The 21103-nt window shown below is 41.4% G+C and overlaps 1 protein-coding gene across 1 annotated transcript in view; it reads right to left on the bottom strand.

Annotated features, from left to right (window-relative positions):
• Positions 1-21103, bottom strand: part of ell (elongation factor RNA polymerase II) — a 37100-nt gene that overhangs the window by 7865 nt on the left and 8132 nt on the right. The window contains exons 2-6 of the mRNA XM_086282214.1: positions 13216-13260; positions 4065-4186; positions 2592-2755; positions 1346-1596; positions 1134-1258 (exon numbers count right to left, since the gene is read on the bottom strand). Coding sequence (XP_086138340.1) covers positions 1134-1258; positions 1346-1596; positions 2592-2755; positions 4065-4186; positions 13216-13260 — 707 coding nt within the window. The remainder of the gene's footprint in view (positions 1-1133; positions 1259-1345; positions 1597-2591; positions 2756-4064; positions 4187-13215; positions 13261-21103) is intronic.

The following is a 21103-nucleotide window of genomic DNA, read 5'->3' as shown; positions in this document are numbered from 1 at the left end:
AAAATCAAGCCGTGTGTGCGTGTGAGTGAGAGAGAGTGAGTGTGCAGCTGACACTCAAAGGCAGGCAGGAGTGAGAGCAGTGAGACAGCGGGCTGAACCTTGGACAGGTGCCACTTCACACATAGATCAGCATGGGCTGGAACACTTGCATCATGTGCGCCCCACTCATGTTGCTGTGCGACTCCTGCGTGACTGACTGCATTAGCTCCAAACACTGGAGGAGCCACGGAGGGGGAGGTGGTATTTAGGTGGGAGGCTGTTTGCTAGTCAGCTGATAAACTCCCCCAAAAAGAGCTCAAAGTACAGTAAAGACACAAATGGGCAGCAAGCATGTACGGATGTTAAAAAGAAAATACAAGAGCACACACACGAAATACTGACTAGACTTTCCGACAAAAAACTGAGAACTGCTGCAGTGCATGAGACTGCGTGTTGCATTATGAACACTCAGTGTTAATATCCTGGCTGCCTTCAGGTGTGGGCACAGTTAAGGTTACTGTGGATAATTGGAGCTATTCTGGAGTCCACTACATAAACACAAACTGAGGACTGAATGTTGCTGGTCTATATATAGCCGGTCGGACGCTCGCTCCCTCGCTGGCTTGCTTTTCCTCGGCGTTCCAGACCATGAGAAACCAGATTTTTCCACCGGGACGGAAGCCAGCAGCTCACGCTGTTAACAAATACAACTCTAAGAGGAAATTCAGTGGAATGCAGAAATCTTCCTGGGGCACAGAGAAAGTCGAGCACATTGATACCTCCCAAAAAAAAAAAAAATCCTTAAAGAAAATAATTTCAATCCAAAAATATCCTTATACATGCAACGATCACGTCTCATAAACGACACAAGGAAAATATTAAAGAAAAATAAGCATGCATAGATATTAAACATTACTTCTATGCGCCGTAAGACTTTAAACTCATAACCATCACGCTGGCGCTTAACTCCCGCCAGAAATACAAACAAGGTGCTTTTCAAGATTTTTAAGCCACAACACGTGAGATGAAAGTTAAATCTACTGATCTACCAGAAATGCTGCTGTACAAATGAACACTGCTACAGTATCAGAGCCTTCTAACTGCTGGCATGCTATCCCACTGAACACACATATTCATTGTAACTGCTGACATACCTGAACAGAATTCTCTTGAGAAGCTGCTGGTCTCCTTCTGTGTAGCCTGGCCAGTCCTTCTGAATTTCCTTATACAAAAAGTCCTTTAATGTGAAAGTGTTTTCTCTCCCATTCAGGTTTGCAACCTATGAAAGGAGCAGAAATCTCAGGTGAGCCCAGCTACTATCAAAGTATCAGGAAATCTACATGATGGCCAAGAGTGTGTGTGGGACCTGTTGCAGGTGGCTATCCAGGGAGTCTTTGTCTAATGGCGAGAGACCATCCTTCTGCAACCTCAGGATCAGCTCGGGCTTCTTGTAAGGCTTGAGAGCCAGCAGGTGGACGAGGCGCTCTCGGAGCGGCCTGTGCTGAGTTGCGCTCTTCTTCAGCGTACTGCTCGAGATGATGACGGGTCGAGACGTCCTCCGTAAGGGGGCGACATCTGAGAGTCCAGGTGCCGGTTTCCGGATCTGAACCTTCTTACCTGAGAAGAGTTAAAACGCACAGACTGATGTTACACATTTTAACGGATCTTTCAAAGAGCAGTCTTAGGAAAACCGTCTGCAGTTTATTTACGAGTTACGACGAGACGCTCGTCTTATGATGATTTTAATTATAAGGGGTGTTTATTTATCACAAATAAACACAGTGTTAGAAAAATGAGTCATCAGGTTGCTTTTTGGTTGGCAGCCAGTGTATTTTATTTTCTTAAGAACAAAAACTGCAATTTCATCACATCTTTGGACACAGTGGCTGTTAAAGGCTGGGAGAGCTTGCAGATGACTCATAGGTGACGCATTGTGAAATGATCTTAAGTTCAAGTCTGTGTGGCAACACTAAACTTCCAGCAAAAAGCAGTGATCGCCATCTCCCAGTGACACCTTGCTTTCGGATCACCTGGTGAGACCAACAGCCCGTTTGCTTCCTAGCACGCGGACCGAGCGTGCTTGACTCAGAGCCTCATGGTGAACAGGCTCACACTAGATTTCTTTTTTTTGTAGGCAGTGAGGCAGAGCCGCTGCGGCTTTCTGCTTCGACTGACACTCAGGGCACTGCGGTGCGGCTCTGATACCAAAACAGAGATTCAGGAAGTGGACGTGTTATGTGTGGATGTGCCTGGGGGCATTTCCTCCTCTGTGTGTTTTTAAATTACATTCAAGGAGAAATGGATCAGTGCGTATGAGCCTTTACAGCAAGCACGCATGCTGTTACCGTGAAAGTACACTGCCGTTCAGACACAGGTCACTTTCTGTTAACGCTTCATTCAGATAACCACAGCGAGGAAGCTCAAACACTGGTACAGTGAGAACCCATTCACCAGCAGAGCACGGGCCAAGTGTGGGTGTTTGCAGGGAAATATCGCTTCACACGAACCAAAAGCTCAACACTGGTAGTCTTACTAGTCTGTGTGAGTAGGAGACTCTGAAAATGACAGACCAACAGTTGGTATTCATGTGTCATAGTATCGCGTTTTCTCACCTACGTATCGTCCCCCAGGCTTGATGACGATGGCACTCCTGCTGCGAGTCTCCTCCTCAACCTGGGCCATGCTTTCCTTGGCCTTCTGGTAGGAGTCGTCTGTGGCACATACTGTAATCTTGTCCTGGATCCCACCCAAACAATCCAGCTGAATGCTCCCTTCACTGCCAAAACAAAAAGGAGGTGGTGAGAGAGGAAGACGGAGAATGGACAGAAGTTTGAACTGGAAAAAAATCCCATTAGAATCCCTTTTATTGGAGATGGGGAATAAGACACTTGTGATACATTTAAACAAGTCCTACTTTAAAGTATTGCAACAGTGTATTTATAACATTAAGTATTAAAGACTATTTTCACTACTCCACCCCTTCACCGTGCATTCCTGCCCACATGAGAGCCATTAAACCCCCCGGAGGGCACAACTATTATTTTTTCAATTTCCAGCCAACTGTGGGTTCCCACAGTACGACTCACTGCGGCATCAAATCCTATTCTTTCACAGACTTTCCGGCTCCCTTTGATTAGGATTTGGCAGAAAATGAGATGGTGCTAGCACAGTTGATGGAAGCTGAGCTCTGTCATTTGGGTTTTAGACTGCAACTGGAGGTTGACGAGGATCAAGTCGGAGATTCGAATTAACTCCAGCTGACCCACTTTTTAAAAATACTTTGAGAACAATGGGGTCAGAAACTTGACAAGTACAAGATCCTTGTAGTTCCTCATTCTGTTCCTCCATTTCCTTCCTCGTCGACGCACACATCTGCCGGCATTAATTTGATTCAGTCACAGTTTGCGGACGTTATGTGTCGAGTCTTTCCCACCTCTACTTGCTGGGATGGGCCCGACCACCCATGATTGAAGTTTAACTGTACTGGAACACCAGATAGCTTAAGTTCTTACCTCAACATTATTTTGCAAGAATATTTTGTTTAATAACTCAATTTTGGGTTAACTCGACAGAACAATGTCGTCACTCAGCTCGCGGCACCTTTTCATATTTAACTGGAAAAAGATGAAGAACGATTGAACCATTTACCAAAGTTCATAAAAGTCACAGCGTCCCGGAGCCGAAGCCCCGATTGTCTTCATCTATGCTGCCTGTAAGGTGGTGAATTGAGAGACCTGATGATTGGCCTCAGGTCCCGAGTTCAACAGTATTTCCAAGCAACAGTCTGCCTGAAAATACTCATTAGATAATTGAAGTCCAAAGACTGCTGACTATTTACACATGGTTTAAATATGTTGACAGAACATGACATTACATCTTGTGTTTTTATGGAGTGTTCCTAGTGCCAGTCCCAAGCCCGGATATGTGGGAGGGCTGTGTCAGGAAGGGCATCAAATCAAACATGCGGATTCATCTGCTGTTGGAGGACTGACTCCTTGGGTAATACACGAGTGACCGTAGGCACCTTCGTGTATTTACATAAGAGAAATTAATAAGAAAGCACTGCTTGTGTTTGCGCTCTTCACCTGGTGATGTACTGCTGGATGCAGTCAAAGCTGCCCTGCGGGTTATCTCTGCCCACATTCGACAGGTAGAAAGTAAAAGTTTGGAGTTCGCTTGAATTTTCTGAGCGTGGTATTGAAATTTTCTGTTGAAGACAAAAACAAAACAAACGATACATTAACTCAGCATGAAAGTAAAAAATGGATTTCACAAAGGTCTGATGCATATTACAAACACGTTTAACATTCTTTCCAGACACTTTTCCTGTATGTTGTTTGCATTGCTGTAAACAGGATGTCACTGTGGTACATAATATTTAAGAAAAAAAAAAAAAGCTTATAAAGCTCCAGGGGTTTTCTGCTCATTTAAAAACCACGCAAAATGCATGTAAATCTACCACCTTGTGTTTCTACGGCATTCATTCACAACTACAGAGTGTTTTAATTGTTGTCCAAACGCACCACTAAAATATGTTAGCAGAACAACTATGGTAGGTATTTCTGCAGTCTGTGGCTTTGGATGTAGTTGCAGTGCGCACATACTACTCTGCCCCCACAAAAAACCCTCCTCCAGCACTACAGGTGTTGGTTATAAAAGACTGAGGTGAACGTAGAATTAACCACCGTCATCTGGCTAATAAGCCTCTTATCATAAAGCAAAGCTTCTGGATACTTTGGTTAAGTAGAGGAAATAGTTTTAGAAGAGAGCCGAGATTCAGATGTTGCGTTTTTCCTTTAAAGTAGATAGAGCAAAACTACAATAGTGCCCAGTGTGAATACAGCTGACATTTTAATGCAGTGGAAAGACACAGGCTGGTAATCATCTTAAAGGGCAATGTGTAGAGTGAGCGGAGAAAGCACGGGGCGACACCCAAACCTTGGCTGACACACTTCTGATTCACCTCAAAATGATTTTATTATGCTGTGAATTCAACAGTGAATTGATTCGTCGCGTAAAGAAACTTCTTCACTAAAGGAGCGCGAGCGGAGGCAGAGGTTTGTGTTTTAAGCACATCTGACCAAATTCAAGTGGTGTCACCGCCAAGGACTGTGCATCACACTGAGCCAGTGCGACAAAAGGCTGACGTTACATATTTGGTGGTTTTGGACACCTAGCAGAGGTCCTCTTGATTGGTGAGCAGGTTACTGCTGGTGACCCAGCCTCGATCCGAGGCTCTGCCTGTGACTCACAGGCTCCTTAATCAGTGCTGGAAGTCACATGCAGGCGGCTAAACCGTTTTACCAAAGACAGAAAGTGTGGAGGCTGCAGGTGACACAATCACCTGTATTTTCCTACCTCTAAAAACTGTTCCATAACTCTGAAAACAGCTTTGTTAACAAAAGGGAAAATGATCATTTACAAATTATAGCACACTTTTTTTGTTAGTTATCTGCATTAGCCCAGTTAATTAGCAGCAGTAACACTGACCACCCTACTACACTGTACAGCCTGTATTTACAAAGAGAGAGCAGGGACAAGATCAGGTGTAAGAGGAGGGAAACTCAGAAGTTCCTTTCTTATGGAACAAAGTATGACTCAAGTGCACAACAAGATTTATGAAGAGTGAAGTACACCGCCTGCGCTCAGAAAACATCACAACTGTAAGAAAAACACCCATAAAACCAGCCACACCTATCAGCACCATCTGGTGATTGTGCTCACATCCACGTTTGTCCCGTTTAGGAAATCTGGCCCTATATGTACTCAATGTTCTTGGTCCATTTTGTAATGAGCCCCGACCCCATCGCTCGTCTTTACAGATCAACCGGCAGTGTTGCCATTGCAACAGAGACAAATGGACGCAGCCCCATTATGACTCCAGCACCCACATACTTACTTGTACTTGCAATAAAACTCTGGCCTACAGCAAACAGGAAAAATACAGACTATGCAGATAAAAGCAGCTTACTCTAAGATCAGTAAGGGCATTTCTATTGAGCGTTTCATGCTCGAAAATGCTTGCTAGCTTTGATGGCAACACATCTCCAGGCTTTCAGCACATTATAAAACCCGTTACGGCAGTTTAAGAACACGAAATGCACGTGGGAAGAAGATCAACAATGATACAGTATGTCATGGTGTTGAAAGACACCTACATATCCAGTTTAAACATACTGTACGTGTGTCACGTTTAGTTGAAAGAGCAGCAGATCGATGTGTTGACTGTGAATCCAGATCTAATTAAGAGGCACCGGAGCTGACTGAGAGGCAGGGCACAGGGGAGTGACTCAGTGACTCAGTGACTCACGCTGGAGAGGATGAAAGAGTGAGAAGAGGCTCCTCCACACCAAATGGCTCAGGCTCCACGCTAACAAACTGTCGAAACCACCACGTGGACGTAGGGCTGCTCGATTATGGCAAAAATGGTAATCACGATTATTTTCACTGAAACTGAGATCTCGATTATTTGACGATATTTATTTAACCCTTTAAGACCTACTATAGAACCAAGTCCGTCAGAGCTTATATTATTTTTTTACATGTTGTAGTGCCATTTGTGGGAGCATTTCAAGTTGCTATACAACTGTTATAGCCCATATTTTAATAATATGTATGCATTAAGTCCATAGTAACTACATTAATTGCAAAAAAGTGCAATAAACTACAAAAAAAATTGAAAATAGTTTTTGTTTTTTTACATATATTTCTACTTGGAGAAATTTAAGAGGTTTATCCCTCAAAACTTTAAATACAAAAAAAGTTGCAAAAAATAGTTTACAACAACAGGAAATTTATTTTGAGTGTCTTCATAGTTTTATTTTGGAGATAAAGCAATTTTTATATACTGCAGGAAAAACAAAAAAAAAACAATCCTATGATGCAAATTTGCAAAGAAAACAGCAGGTGCATCAAAATAAACTATTTCCAGCACTGCAATTCGAGTTCTAAGCATCACAGAAACTATTCAGAAAAGTCAAACATGACCAGTATAGGCTTTTAAGGCCTACAAGTAAAAAAACCTACATTTTCCGCGAAAATGACGTCACTTCCAGTTTCGGGCAGGAAATGGCGGACATGCGATAGTTAGCGGTGACGTCTGTTTCAATGTGCGAAGTGTTATGAACAGCTGATCGGATCGGCAAAGCGTGTTTCTGGAATATTATGTTTTTGTTCCTGCAAGCGCTTTTTATGCAATTTTTGAAAAGCTTTATGTGGAAGGAAACCCTGACCGAGGACAAGCTGATGGCATAAGATGCAAGTACAACTCCTCTGGTTTCATATGCAAAAAAATAATAATTATTGCGCTAGCTTACACGGTTCAGGTTCTACAGGGATTTAAAAATAGTTACACAAAACGGAGCGTGCTGCTCTGACCGGCTTTAAAGGGTTAACAATAACAATGTATTGAATAATGACTTTAAAAAATTATATAAAATAGTGTGCAACACCACTGAAGTTTTTTTTACCTCTCTTTTCAACCAACAGCAGTCACTCTCCTCTCCAAATAACTTCTGCTTAGCTTTCCGAGCTTCCCTCGGGTCCTCTTAATTAGCGGTCTCCAACCTTTTTTGCGCCACGGACCGGTTTATGCCCGACAATATTTTCACGGACCGGCCTTTAAGGTGTCGCGGATAAATGAGGGAGGGGCTAATAATCGGCTCAGTCATTTTTAATGATCGTTGAAAGCCCAGATCGTAATCGTGATTAAAATTCAATTAATTGAGCAGCCCTACGTGGACACATGAACGAGCACCGCTTCTAAAGAAAGTTATCACTGTTGAGATCAAAACCTGACAAGAAACGCCTCCCACCAAGACCGAGTCTTTGGTAAATCAGATGCACAGGTGACAAAGTGTCTTTGATCACACTGAGCAGGCACGACTAGATATGGATGATTTTTTTTTTTTTTTTTTTTTTTAAATATATGCATTAAGTAGAGCCAACATTTTAATAATACATTAAATAAGTTATGAACTTTTAACACTCGAACTGAAAAATGTGACTGCAGATCCGGTTTGGTCAGAGTACCCAGAGCTCCGGTCTGCATCAAGACTAAGAGGCTAACTGGGTTAAGTTTTATTTGCATGGTTAAAACCTTCCAATTATTAAAGCTTTGAGAGCTTTAGCACAAATCAAAGGAATACAAACAAAGAAACATTTTAAAGAGATTACCCATCACCACCTTGTGGGACCGTCTGATGTTCAACACACAACCAAATTAAGTGCAGTTCTTCGCAGTGTTAAAAAGGATCTGAAAAATTAAATTAAAAAAAAGAAAAAGAAAAAAAAAAGAAGTTTTACAGAGACAGGGATGCAGCAAATTCACCAGTCCCTTTCATTTTTAATCAAGCCAAAACCCCACAAACTTGATATCCACACCTCTTATCAAGGTGAGAAGAGAAGAAAGTCTGTCAGTGTCAAATCTTTGGCTTAGAAAGTATTAATCTATTTATTTTTCTTAAATTGGAGACACCAAGATTAAATGGATGACACTATTGACTTGTTCAGCTTCAAGCCAGCCAGAGAGCTGTCCAAATCCTCTCCAATTGAGCCGACTATGCTTGACTAGAAATCATGGTGCACGGTGGCCGATATCAGGAGCAGAGCAAGAAAGTCATGAAAAACAGTGATTCATGAGGAGAGACACGATGGATCTGGGGGAGGATAAGAAAACAATAATACCCCCGCCCCTGGATCTAATAATTGACCCTCCAAGTCCCTTGTTAGAGGGACAGCAATCAAACCCTGAATGGAAATGTGAAGGGCGAATTCTGCAAATCCACAGTCAGCCCTTACCCTGGGCACACCCACGAAAGCAATACAACAATGAAATCTGGAAACATGAGCCAGTCCTGCTGCTGATACATGTGCTGATAGTTTACAGTGTGAGGTAGCAGGCTTATCTGTATCCGTTCGACTAAGATATGCATAATGATAATTTTTCCTTGCACTCTGCATCCATAACACAAACAGGCATGGTATTTTTTACACGTGCTGCGGGGGGAGGAGCCAGAAACGCCGCTCATCGAGCAGTTAATGAATCCGTTATGAGAATTTCTGAGTATGTGGGAGAAGCACAACCTGCAGCAAAACGTGTTTTAAAAATAATCTGGGGGCAAAGCTACTGAATGTTTCAGCATTTTCAGATTTAACTGTCCTTCCTGGCTCTAGAAGATCCTGTGGAGGGGCAACTTTGGACATGAGCAATATTAAGCGATGTGTAGTCTTTTATCTATCTTTGCAGCAGTCTGTAATTTCTGCGCATTTTTTAAATAGACAAAATCAAACAAGAACAAGTGATTAAAATTTTTTTAAGCTCAATCTTGATGACTTTGCTTTGTGGGATGATCAGTGTGCAGGAAAAACTCTGGTACTGTACATCCACCACCTCTTCTGAAGAATTCATAAAAAAGGATGTGTGTGTCACTTTTACCAAAATTAGGACAGAATATTTCTGCAGCCAGAATGAAATATGAGGGAGAGACGTCTCATCATCCAGATCAAAGTTTTCCATGTTTTATGCAGCCAGCGTTTGTGTTTTTTGGCCATTTAAAATATGAAACCTGTCTGGAAAATATGTCTCCCATTTCGTTTCTAGCCTTTTGGATTTTCCCCCACTTTTCTAAAAAGTATGTGTGCAAACTCTGTCAGAGCTGAACCAGATGAATGAATCTGAGTGAATGAATATTGGATCTCTTGACAGCCAGGCCATCTGTTCTGTAATTCAGTCACTTTCACACTTGTGACTTGCATTCTCATCTTAACACCAACAGATTTTTTCCCTGAGCAAGCCTGCTGCATCATAACTGCAGCCTGAAACGACCGGCAACAGACAGCAGGACCTTCTACAGAACATGTGACCAAATGTGTGTTAAGTTAAAGACAGGTGGGTAGGTAACGCCTACCATGACGCTTCTTATAAAAACTGCAGCGTCACATTGAATAATCAGCCTGTAAACTGGAGATAAAGCCATCTTTCCACAGCAGACGTGTTCATACACATAAAATAAATGAGCATTAAATGAAAGAGCGCCTGGCTCCATGGTTCTGCAGTGCACCAAAATACTGACAGCAGGCAGGAAAGCTTGCTACAACTCTAAATACAAGGCTATTGTGCATAATGTTATAGCAAGAATATTAGTTCTAAATTTTAAAAACAATGCAACCTGAAATACTAAATACTTGGCTATACTTGAGCTACAGCAGTGGTCCCATCTGCTGCTTTACAGGCGTTTATAAGACTACATACATAAATGATGAATGGGGAGCTTCTGCAGACTCCGGTCTGTTTGTGTACATCAGGAAACAACTCGTGGATACAGTCAAGAAAAACGTCTTGCCCTGAAAATATTTTTAACATATTTAGAGCATTAAACTTCCATAAGGAGACACATATTGGCAGATGTTTTGTTAGCAAGCAGGTTAATATAAAAAAAAAAAAGTGTGCTGTTAGAAAGTATACCAGCCACCAATCTATTTAACTTTGTCCATCAGTAGAAATTTAAGTTCTGTAATTCAGTGATGATCGTCTGTTTTATTTTAACCATTTTTCATGTTAAAGTTCAAACATTCATTGTGCCTGCTGAGACCTGCTGATATGGGAACTGTAAAGCTTATGAGGAGGCTGCCTGAGTTTACAACGGAAACAGTAAGACACATTTTAACCACATTTCTCAATACGGTGCCAACCTGTGCCGGAGCTTTTTATATCACGTTCAGTGACCGAAGATAACCTGGTGTCAAAGCCTTTATATAAGCCAACAGCCTGGGGTGCAGACGAGGCAGTGCCAATGAGAGCAAGTGTGTAGGAGGGCAGGATTAAGACAGATGTATGAAGCATCATTATGGATAAAGATGCTAGAAATCTCTGGTTTTGTGGGTATTGTGACCACGCTGGCAGAACAGAAACACCACTTGGGACACAAATGCACTGCTAATAAAACATCTGGGCATGGCAGACACTAAGGTTTCCAAAGTAGAAGAGCAAATAGACAGTATGCATGTCAGACGGGGCAGGCTGACACACGTCAAGCGGGCATGTTGCCTTTAATGGAAGAAGCTGCTTGTGCAGAGTTCATCATTGTCGGACAGTTAGCTGCTGATACAAGGAGCGCTGGCACCACGGTGACATTTTTATATCATGGAAAGGCACAATTAAATTATAGGATTTGAAGGAAAACGTCAGTGCGTTCTGCTTACTTTGTTTACTCCACTGTCCGCTACTCGTTTTGCATTAAGAAAGAAAACTGGGCACTTTGCATGGCACTGCTTGCTGTACCATGCAAACTACACCAATACTCATGCAAAATATTATCAGGATGTCCTAAAAACTCCCTGAAAAGCCTTCAGTTAATCCAAAATGCTGCAGCAAGAGTAGCGACAGGGACTAGAAAGAGAGAGCATACTTCTCCTATATTGGCTTCCATTCATTGGCTCCCTGTTAAATCCAGAATTTAAAATCCTGCTCCTCACATACAAGGTCTTAAATAATCAGGCCCCATCTTATCTTAATGACCTTATAGTACCATATCACCCCATTAGAGCACTTCGCTCTCGCACTGCAGGCTTGTTGTTTCTAGAGTATTTAAAAGTAGAATGGGAAACCAAGCCTTCTGTTTTCAAGTCGTTCTTCTGTGGAACCAGCTTCCAGTTTGGATTCAGGAGACAGACACTAGCTCTACTTTTAAGATTAGGCTTCAAACTTTCCTTTTTGCTACAGCATAGTTAGGGTTGGATCAGGTGAGCCTAATCTTCCCTTAGTTATGCTGCAATGGGTGTAGGCTGCTGGGGGTTCCAAATTCATTGATTGATTCTTCTTCAGTCACCTCTCTCACTCACTATGTGTTAGTAGACCTCTCTGCAGTGAATCATACTTTTTATTCATCTCTGTCTCTCTTCCACAGCATATCTTTTATCCTGTCTTCCTTCTCTCACCTCATCCAGTTGCAGCAGATGGCTGCCCCTCCCTGAGCCTGGTTCTACCAGAGGTTTCTTCCTGTTAAAAAGGAGTTTTTCCTTCCCACTGTTGCCAAGTGCTTGCTCATAATGGGTGACCTGATTGTTGGGGTCTCTGTGTTACTGTAGAGTCTTTACCTTACAACATAAAGCACCTTGAGGCGACTGTTGTTGTGATTTGGTGCTGTGTAAATAAAACTGAATTGAACTATTAAGTAGTTCAATCTGACCATTTTTCAGTTTGGACAAATAAATCTAACAATCTAATAAAATAAAATCAGAAAAGCCTCAACTCTGGTTAAAATAAATACAATTAATTTTTCAAATTTCAAATAAACAAAATTAGATGTGATCACTTTAATAAGTGCACTTTAAACTTTAACTCAGTTACAGTTTGTACTAGAGACAAAATTCAAAAGAGATTTGGAAAGTGGAGATGATCAATCTTAACAGGACATTCGGGGTCCTGTATGATACTTAGATGATAAAACTATCAAACATCATTCGTTAGAATTCCCACTGTGGACAAACACATGACTGACAAAGAGTACACATGAAACACAAGCCTTCCTTTATCTTGCTTTCATAATATGTCTGAATATAGGTATGAAGACAGAGGCAGAGGACATGACGCTGCAAGAGGTTTCTTTTTCTCCCCTACTAATCAGTTTTGTCAGATCACGTTATTTGGAAGGAGAAGCAATAGAAAACAAATTTACGTGACTAACATCACGACAGGGCCAAACGGCTGCCTCAAGTTCTGCGGCAACAGTGCTTTAAGGTCGAGCAGCGCTTACACAGCACATGACACAATGGCAAGGAGTGCATCATTACATTTAACATCTTTTTAACATCTCACACTCACACACAGTGTCATGCTTACAAAGAAACAGCAAACTTGTTGGGTGCGTCACCATTGAAATCATCTTGAAAATCTGAATTGCATTATACAATCACCTGCCATTCTGTTAAGTACACCTCACCGTCTTCAGAACGAGGTCCTCTGCCATCGATAAAGCATTTATCACCCAGAGAACTGCCTATTACTGAACCTCTCCGTGCCTAAATGAATCAAATTGCTGCCACGTGGCTGATACCCGCATTAACAAGCAGATGGATAGGTGTACCTAACAAAATGACTGATAAATGTGTAATAAAGACATCTTTTGAAAGTGAAAGTGGCAAATACCTGCGATAATTCAACAAGGTCAACTGTAATAAAACTGAGGTGATGATGTAGGTATAGTAGCGTGTTTACGGAGCGGAATACATTCTTACCCCTTGGTTTCCATTAAATCTTATCAATGGCGATGATGACAGGACCTGTGAAAAGAAACAAAAAGATTAATTAACGTCAGCCAAGTTACCACAAACACCTTTTGTTTTTTAATTAACTGCTCATGTATGGATATTAAAACTGTTCCGTGAGGGCAAAAATGTGATTTTGAAACCGTCAGCAGTAGATTAAATGGTAACAAAGTAAAGCCATCATCATTTCCGTCCTTTGTCTTTAGAAAAGATACCAGACACTTTGCTAGCTCCTGTACCTGACCCGGGTGAAATCTGTTTATTCCAGTGTAAATGAACTGTGATAGATGGGGAAGACTGAAAAATCCGCCCAGCGTTGGAGAAGCAGAAGCAGTCACGGGTGTAAATGAGGAAGAACAAGAACAGTAAAAAAAAAAAAGCTGCCTGCAATCATGTGGTCACCTTATGGCTCAAGTAGACAAAACAGAAGAGAACTTTTAAAAAGGCATGCTATGTGCCGCAGACCACAAACACGTATGGATTAGTTTTTATGCTGAAGAGTTGATGGTCACATCAATGGTACTGAAAGCAGTAACGCACGAACACCAGAAATAAACCAGAACAGACCATTTCACACTTTCTAACAAAAAAGACGTGAGCGAGACAACCCATTTAATATCACAAAATTAAAGTGACAAAATTGTGACCTCCCACAAGCAGCAATAAGTTTGTAAACACGGGAAAAGCAGCACAGAACAGAGTTTCCAGAATTATTTCAAGGGAAACTGCATTTCCTCACGAGTCCATTTCTTATAAATTTTAATTCTTTCAGTTTAACGATTCTCAAAAAAGTGGAAAAAAACAAACAAACAAACATTCCCGGACTTGGGGGATTTAAAAAATAAAAATTAATAATAATACTACTACATGTGCATTCTTAAAACAAATCTGGTGCTGACGCTAAGACAAAGCAGGGAGCGGCACAGAAAGCCAAACTTAATCAATCAGCAGTTTGCTTCAACCTAAACTGAACCTTTGACAGTGCCGGTAGCTCCAGATGAAGCCTTTTTGGGGCGTCAGCCTCACAATTACAGGTACTGTGGGTACTGTAAGTACCGTTAAACATTTAAACAGCACTTTGGCTTTTCTGATGCTGCTTTAGTGGATTAAATGTGATCAAGTGAGAGTACTAAAAAGTTCAAGAGAGGGTAAGCCTATTAAAGACACAACATGCTTTGTATTCTTGCCTGATCCTGACCCAGAGATCTAGCACTTGCATATAAAGATAACAGAGTTGCTATTCTGTGTGGTTTCACTTAAATTTCATTTTATTTTTTAATTTCAGGCCTTAATAGTATGGACCACATTTCTAGCATAACGGCCGGTGCAGAACGACTGCACGTCTCTACCCATTATAAGCCTACTGGGAGGAACTCTTGAAGCTTTCTGAACTGAGTGGTTTCTGGCATATTTCTTATGGACAAAGTTGATTGGCTATGCCTCAGACGCTAGTGAGGATGGTCTCTGCCTATCCAACTACCTTTGGAAAAGCCCACATACTATTCTGATGGTCATCAAACCACATTTTGATATATACCATGGTGACGAACTCATCATGAAGGGTACTGAAAGAGTTCAAATACAAAAAAAACCGGTCTGTATAAAATTGTGGGAAATTTTTTTCCCACCTTAGTAAAAGCTCTCCAATGATTTTATGGTGTTTATGTGTTTATGGTGTCACTAGTTTAAAGGTCTTCTTTAATACTGTAAAATGTTCATTTTGTGGATTTTTTGGTCCTATTTAGAGCTAAACAGCAGACAGATACGTTTTAGCGTATGGTTAACTCTTCTTTGACAAGCCTCTACAGCGAGACCACACAGCTCCATCCTTTACACATCAGATCTAGTTTTAAACTATGACGATTGCAAAATAATCAGCTCGACATTTGAAAATCACCAGTGTGACGTTACTTCAGCTACGAAGATCCTTTATGTGCTACCTGGCTTATATGCCTTTAATGTTAGGCTTGTGACACGCCCATGCATACTCTGACATGTGCCTGAAAAGGTTTACATTACTCCTGCAACGCTCGCTGTCCAATCACAGCACACACACCTGTGCAACGTCCTTAATTCCTTCCAAGAAATGCTGGACCTTTGGAGCAGGTTTAGACAAATGCTACAACCATTAAATTAGTTAATGCACCTTATTAGCTTAACTGTTTTTACACATAAAAATTGGTTGAAAGAACTATTTAAAAATTAATTAATAAATTAATTAAAGGGCATAATCAACTGCAACATTAAACTGTACTGAACCATCCTGAATGACTTAATCGTTCAAATAAAGCCGGGACTTTCTCCATTCATTTCTGTAATCCACTGTAATCCAGATGTCAAACACTATACTCAACTCCCAAGCAACATTTCAACAGCATAAAGGTCCGCCTCCTCTGAGGAAAAAAAAGAAAAGAAAAAAAAAGCTGCAGTTCAATGGAAACAATTGTGAATTCTGGCAAAGGAATTTTCTCCATTTTATGAAGGAAATCTAGACAAGTTGTGCAAATCCTGCCCAAACTCTTCTGCCAGAACTTTGGAGGCTTCAGCTGGTTTTGCTAACTCTCCTGGTGTGTGCGTTTCTAGCTTGTTTACACACACACACACACACACACACACACACACACAACTATCCCTGCTAAAACGATCATCGAGTCTGCTGTAAAGCTGATTTATAATTATTGCTTAATAGCTCAGCTGGGAGTGCTGGACTCAAAGAAACTGTTCTGATGATCCAAAATAGAAGTGTGTTAAATACCTTTTGCCACACCCTTTAATTTCCCTTCCCTTAACCGCAGCCTGTAAGATTCAACGGCGTCTGAAAAACAGCCTGGGCACACATTAAGTTGTGATGTGTGGCACCTTCCTGACAGACAGCCATCTGCCATGTTCAGTTCTGCCAAAGAGTTCTTCCTGTTAAAAGGAAGTTTTTCCTTCCCACTGTTGCCAAGTGCTTGCTCATAATGGGTCACCTGATTGTTGGGGTCTCTGCATTACTGTAGGGTCTTTACCTTACAACATAAAGCACCTTGAGGTGACTGTTGTTGTGATTTGATGCTATTTAACTGAACTGTACTGAATGCGGAAAAAGAATGCAGTCTTTCCAGAACTGGTTTCTGGTAACAGCTTTAAAAGCCTAGCTTAACCTCGCTGTGTGTTCACTGTTTACTAATTAAACATAATGCACTGTAAAAAAAAGAAAAAAAGAAAAAGAAAGACTGCTACTTGAAGCAGCAGTGTCTCAGAGACTCTAGTTCTATTATTTGAAGTTAAAGACTTTGTTGCGGAACAAAGGGAATGAAGCGAAGTAATCCTGGCAAAGCAACTCTGCTTAAACTCAAAAGAAATTGCAGGGCAGCAGAAAGGAGATGGAGGAAAAATAAAAATAATATCAACCATCAAATATTTTCCGAGCAACTTAAAATGTACAATAATACATTAAGGAAGTCAAGAAATTCATACTTCGCCAAAATAATCAGTATTAACAAAAATAATCCCAAGGTCCTCTTTTCCACCATAGATCATTTATTTAACCCTGATTTTAAAAGCTCCAAAAGAACCCCCACAGACTCGCTCTGTGAGCAGTTTGCAGACCACTTCAGGGGAAAGATCAGCGCCATCAGATCTGATATTTTATCTAATCGCGATATGATTGTAAACACATCTGAGGGCTCGATTGTACCTGAGGAGACACTGGACAGCTTTGTCCTGGTTAATGCTGAGAACTTTCAGAAGGTTTTCTCCACAGTGAGACCCACCACATGTCTTTTAGATCCAATTCCTTCTTCACGCTTTAAAACACTTTATGGATTTTTTGAGGCTGAGCTTTTATACATGATGAATTGCTCTCTTCAGTTGGGTGTCTTCCCTGCTGCCTTTAAAACGGCGTGTGTGAGGCCCCTTCTGAAGAAGAGCAATTTGGATTGTAATGATTTTAATAACTACAGACCTGTATCCAACTTACCATTTTTAAGTAAAGTCTTAGAAAAACTTGTTTTTACTCAGATTACTGATTTTCTGAATGATAGACAGATCCTGGAGATATTCCAGTCTGGATTTAGGGAGAACCACAGCACAGAGACTGCTCTCCTAAAGGTTTTAAATGATCTTAGATGTAACTGGGACGCCCAAAAGCTCTCAGTCCTGGTGCTACTGGATCTAAGCGCAGCCTTTGATACAGTAGACCACGCTATTCTTTTAAACAGACTAAAACACATGGTGGGCCTCTCTGGTGCTGTACACAACTGGTTCACTTCCTATCTCTCTGACAGATCTTTTATGGTGAGTATGGATACATGCTCCTCTAAGATCCATAAAATGACATGTGGTGTGCCTCAAGGGTCGGTTCTAGGCCCTGTACTTTTTAATTTGTATATGTTGCCTCTCGGCAGTGTCATCAGGAGGCATGGAGTGAACTTCCACAGTTACGCTGATGACACGCAGCTGTACATCTCCGTGTCTCCTGATGACACCAGACCAATGGATGCCCTTTTTAACTGTATCTTGGATATAAGATCTTGGATGGCAGAAAACTTTTTACAGCTTAACCAGGACAAAACTGAAGTTTTAATTGTCGGTCCTGAGGCTCAGAGAGAGAAACTCTTGTCTAAATTAGAGGCATTTTCACTATGTCCTTCGCTACAAGTGAAAAACCTGGGTGTTATTTTTGACTCTGAGCTTGGTTTTATCCCACATGTTAAACATGTAACCAAAATTGGATTTTATCATCTAAAAAATATAGCCAGAGTCCGCCCTATTCTCTCTCGGGCCAACACGGAGATGCTGATGCATGCTTTTATTACCAGTCGCATTGATTACTGTAATGCCCTGCTCTCTGGTCTTCCTAAGAAGAATATTTCAACTTTACAACTCTTGCAAAACTCGGCAGCTCGTGTGCTGACGAAGACCAGAGGGCGGGCCCACATTACACCGGTTTTAGAATCGCTGCACTGGCTCCCCGTGTGTTTCAGGATCGATTTTAAAGTTCTTTTATTGGTTTTTAAATGTCTTAATGGTCTTGGGCCTTCTTATCTCTCAGATCTGCTTTTACCATACGAACCCTCGCGGGCCCTGAGGTCCTCTGGTACTGGCCTTTTGATAGTCCCTAAAGTCAGGACACATACTCACGGAGAGGCAGCTTTTCAGTGGTATGGTCCTCGTCTGTGGAACAGCCTGCCGGAGGAGCTCAGGGCCGCAGAGAACGTACATGTTTTTAAGAACAGGCTCAAGACCCACCTTTTTAATTTAGCTTTTACTTAGCGTTTATTTATTTTTTATGCTTATTTATTCTATCCTGTTATTCTATTATTAATTTAGGATTTACCTAATATTTCTTGATTTTATTCTTATTCATTTTTTAATCTTCTTACTCTATTTATATTTATATTGTATCCTGTTCTTATTTATTTTATCATTTTACCCTGTATACATCGTATTGCGTCATATCTCCAGTGTTTCCTCGGAGGGCGCTCTCTGCACCGGGGCTGTTATTGACCGTGGCTGCTGGGTCTCTGGGGTCCTCTCAGCCTGGTTGGGGGGCTCCTTTGCCTCCCTCCGGCTGTGTGCCCAGCCCGGAGGCTGCGGTCTGTGACCGGCTCCCGGTGCAGACGGCTCTCTGTTATGTTTCCTCACTTGGCTCATGCGAGCCCAGCCCAATTTTTACTCTTTAAGTGTGCGCGTGTGTGTGTGTGGGTGGGGGTGGGGGGATATATGTGTATTGAGAGTGTGGGGAGTGAGTTGGAGGGTGGGGTGGGCTGCTTTTAACTATGTAAAGCACTTTGTGCTACATTTTTTCTGTATGAAAAGTGCTTTATAAATAAAGATTGATTGATTGATTGATTGATTATACTGTACTAAACTCATAATATTAGAAACCAAAAGAAAGGAAGAAGAGAGGGGGAAAAAAAGAAAATAAAAAAGCACAGCCTATCCGGGGACACCACACCTTTCATGGAGCCAGGCTCCCCGGTCTCCCCCCTGCAATGTTTAACGCAGCACCAGTTTTAGCACCCTATGCCCTCCCCCTCCCAGCAATGCTAACATACTGCTACCCTCAGCCTGTTCGTTTGAATGGGCTGCTGACATGTCACTATTCTCTGGGACCTGAGCCCAGAACGTTCCACAGAGCTAACCTTGGGGACACAGTACAGCTCCTGGCCTCAGACTGAGCATGCGGATGTCCCCACACAGTGCCTACTAGCAAGGAAATGAGGACCAGCAGGGACTTGGTGCCAAAGAGCTAATGAAGAAACTAAAAATCTAAAAATCTGTCAAAATGAAAGCTTAACTTCTGAGTGCTTATTTTCCCCCTATAGTATTAAAAAAAAAAAAGAAGCTAATGATGATTTAAAACTTGATTTTCAAAAAGAATGTAGAACGAGTCCTTTTCAACTGTAACGTACGATTGATGGCCAGCTTTGAAGCGACATCCACATCCACAACACAAACACAATACATCGCTAACGGAGTGCTACTTCACATTACCGCCGCTTCTGTTTTGGACGTGCAGAGAAGCAGAACACGGACTAACTTTTGCCTGTCTTCACACCTCATCAGTCACTGCAGAAAAGTGTTCAAATCTAACCACATGTGCTCATTTCTAAAGAAAGAGGAGGGGGAGGAGGTCAAACGCTTTTTATGTTATAACCTCAACTGGGGCACACCTGATTTTAGTACAGCTCCGTTTTGCACTGCATCAGAGTATTACTCAGTCAGAATGGAGTCTCTCATACATTATGCAATGTTTACATCCAACAGTTAGGGAGTATCAGACACTATGTGAAAAACAATTCATGAAAAACATCTTTTCAAATCTGATTTCCATACATTAGATCAAGTAATTGCAAATTAAGAGTTGGGGTAAAGAAGGCTTAGCTCCTTTTATTGAAGCCACAGCTTTTGACTGCATTAGACATCCTCAGAAGTTATCCAATTTGTCAATGATCAGTTCAGATATTTATTCAGTGAGAAGTCCTCAGCATGCTTATAATTTGCAATTGTCCTCCTTAAAAGGAAAAACAACAGTAAACCCTGACCTGAGCTTTTAAGATCTTGTTAGTGAGATTTTGGTATTTCCTAATCAAACCTTGCTCAGAGTTACCAAACATTTCATTAAACACATCATTAGCCTGCTTGGCCACAATCTTTTTAAAAGCTTAATAACAAAAATCTAAAGGGGTTCCTGACTATTAATGTGACAGGGTCAAAAACTAGATGGCACACAGGAAATTACCACTCAGATTAACGCAGAAACTATGTGAATTTGATTAGTTACACAAGTGCAACTCTCCAACAATGCAGACTGCAGGGGAAGTAAAGGCATGTCTTTGTTTGGTTGTGAATGTGCACAGGAATAGCCAGGACTAAATCCCCATGGGTAGGACTGCAGTCAGGTGTTTAGTTGCATCACTGTCACACTTTTAAGGTGCTCCACCTGTCTAGGATTTCAGAGGTGGAAAGAGCACTATGTGCCATGTACTCTGCAGGGGTAAACTGGTACTGGGTGTTCCTAGTCATAATACGAAGTGTGCGTGCATTTCTGCAGTGCTTCTTTTGCGTGTCTAAACCCTGAAAATAGACGTGGCAGCACAATAGCACACACGTATAATTGGGCTAACTCTGTGTTCCATTTACTGTAAGATCTTCACCTCTAGAAGGAAACCCTTTGAAGGGTTTTAAGTTTTCCATCTTTTGATTCAGAGCTTCTTTTGATCGCGTGCTTGAATTGAAGCATTACTTTAGCCCTGCAACAAAGAAATGGTGCACACATAATCTGCACATGGCATCTGACAGGTTTTTTTTTTTTTTTAAACATACGCTTATGGCACAACAATTTAAAAACAAAACAAAACACAAGACTACG

Source organism: Aulonocara sp. 'chitande type north' Nkhata Bay, linkage group LG23 (assembly GCF_057382095.1).
Source record: "Aulonocara sp. 'chitande type north' Nkhata Bay isolate Kocher_YH1m ecotype deep benthic linkage group LG23, A_spYH_male_GT1.1, whole genome shotgun sequence".
Classification (NCBI taxonomy): domain Eukaryota; kingdom Metazoa; phylum Chordata; class Actinopteri; order Cichliformes; family Cichlidae; genus Aulonocara; species Aulonocara sp. 'chitande type north' Nkhata Bay.
The sequence above is the reverse complement of the archived record's forward strand: the minus strand, read 5'-3'. Positions and strand labels throughout refer to the sequence as shown.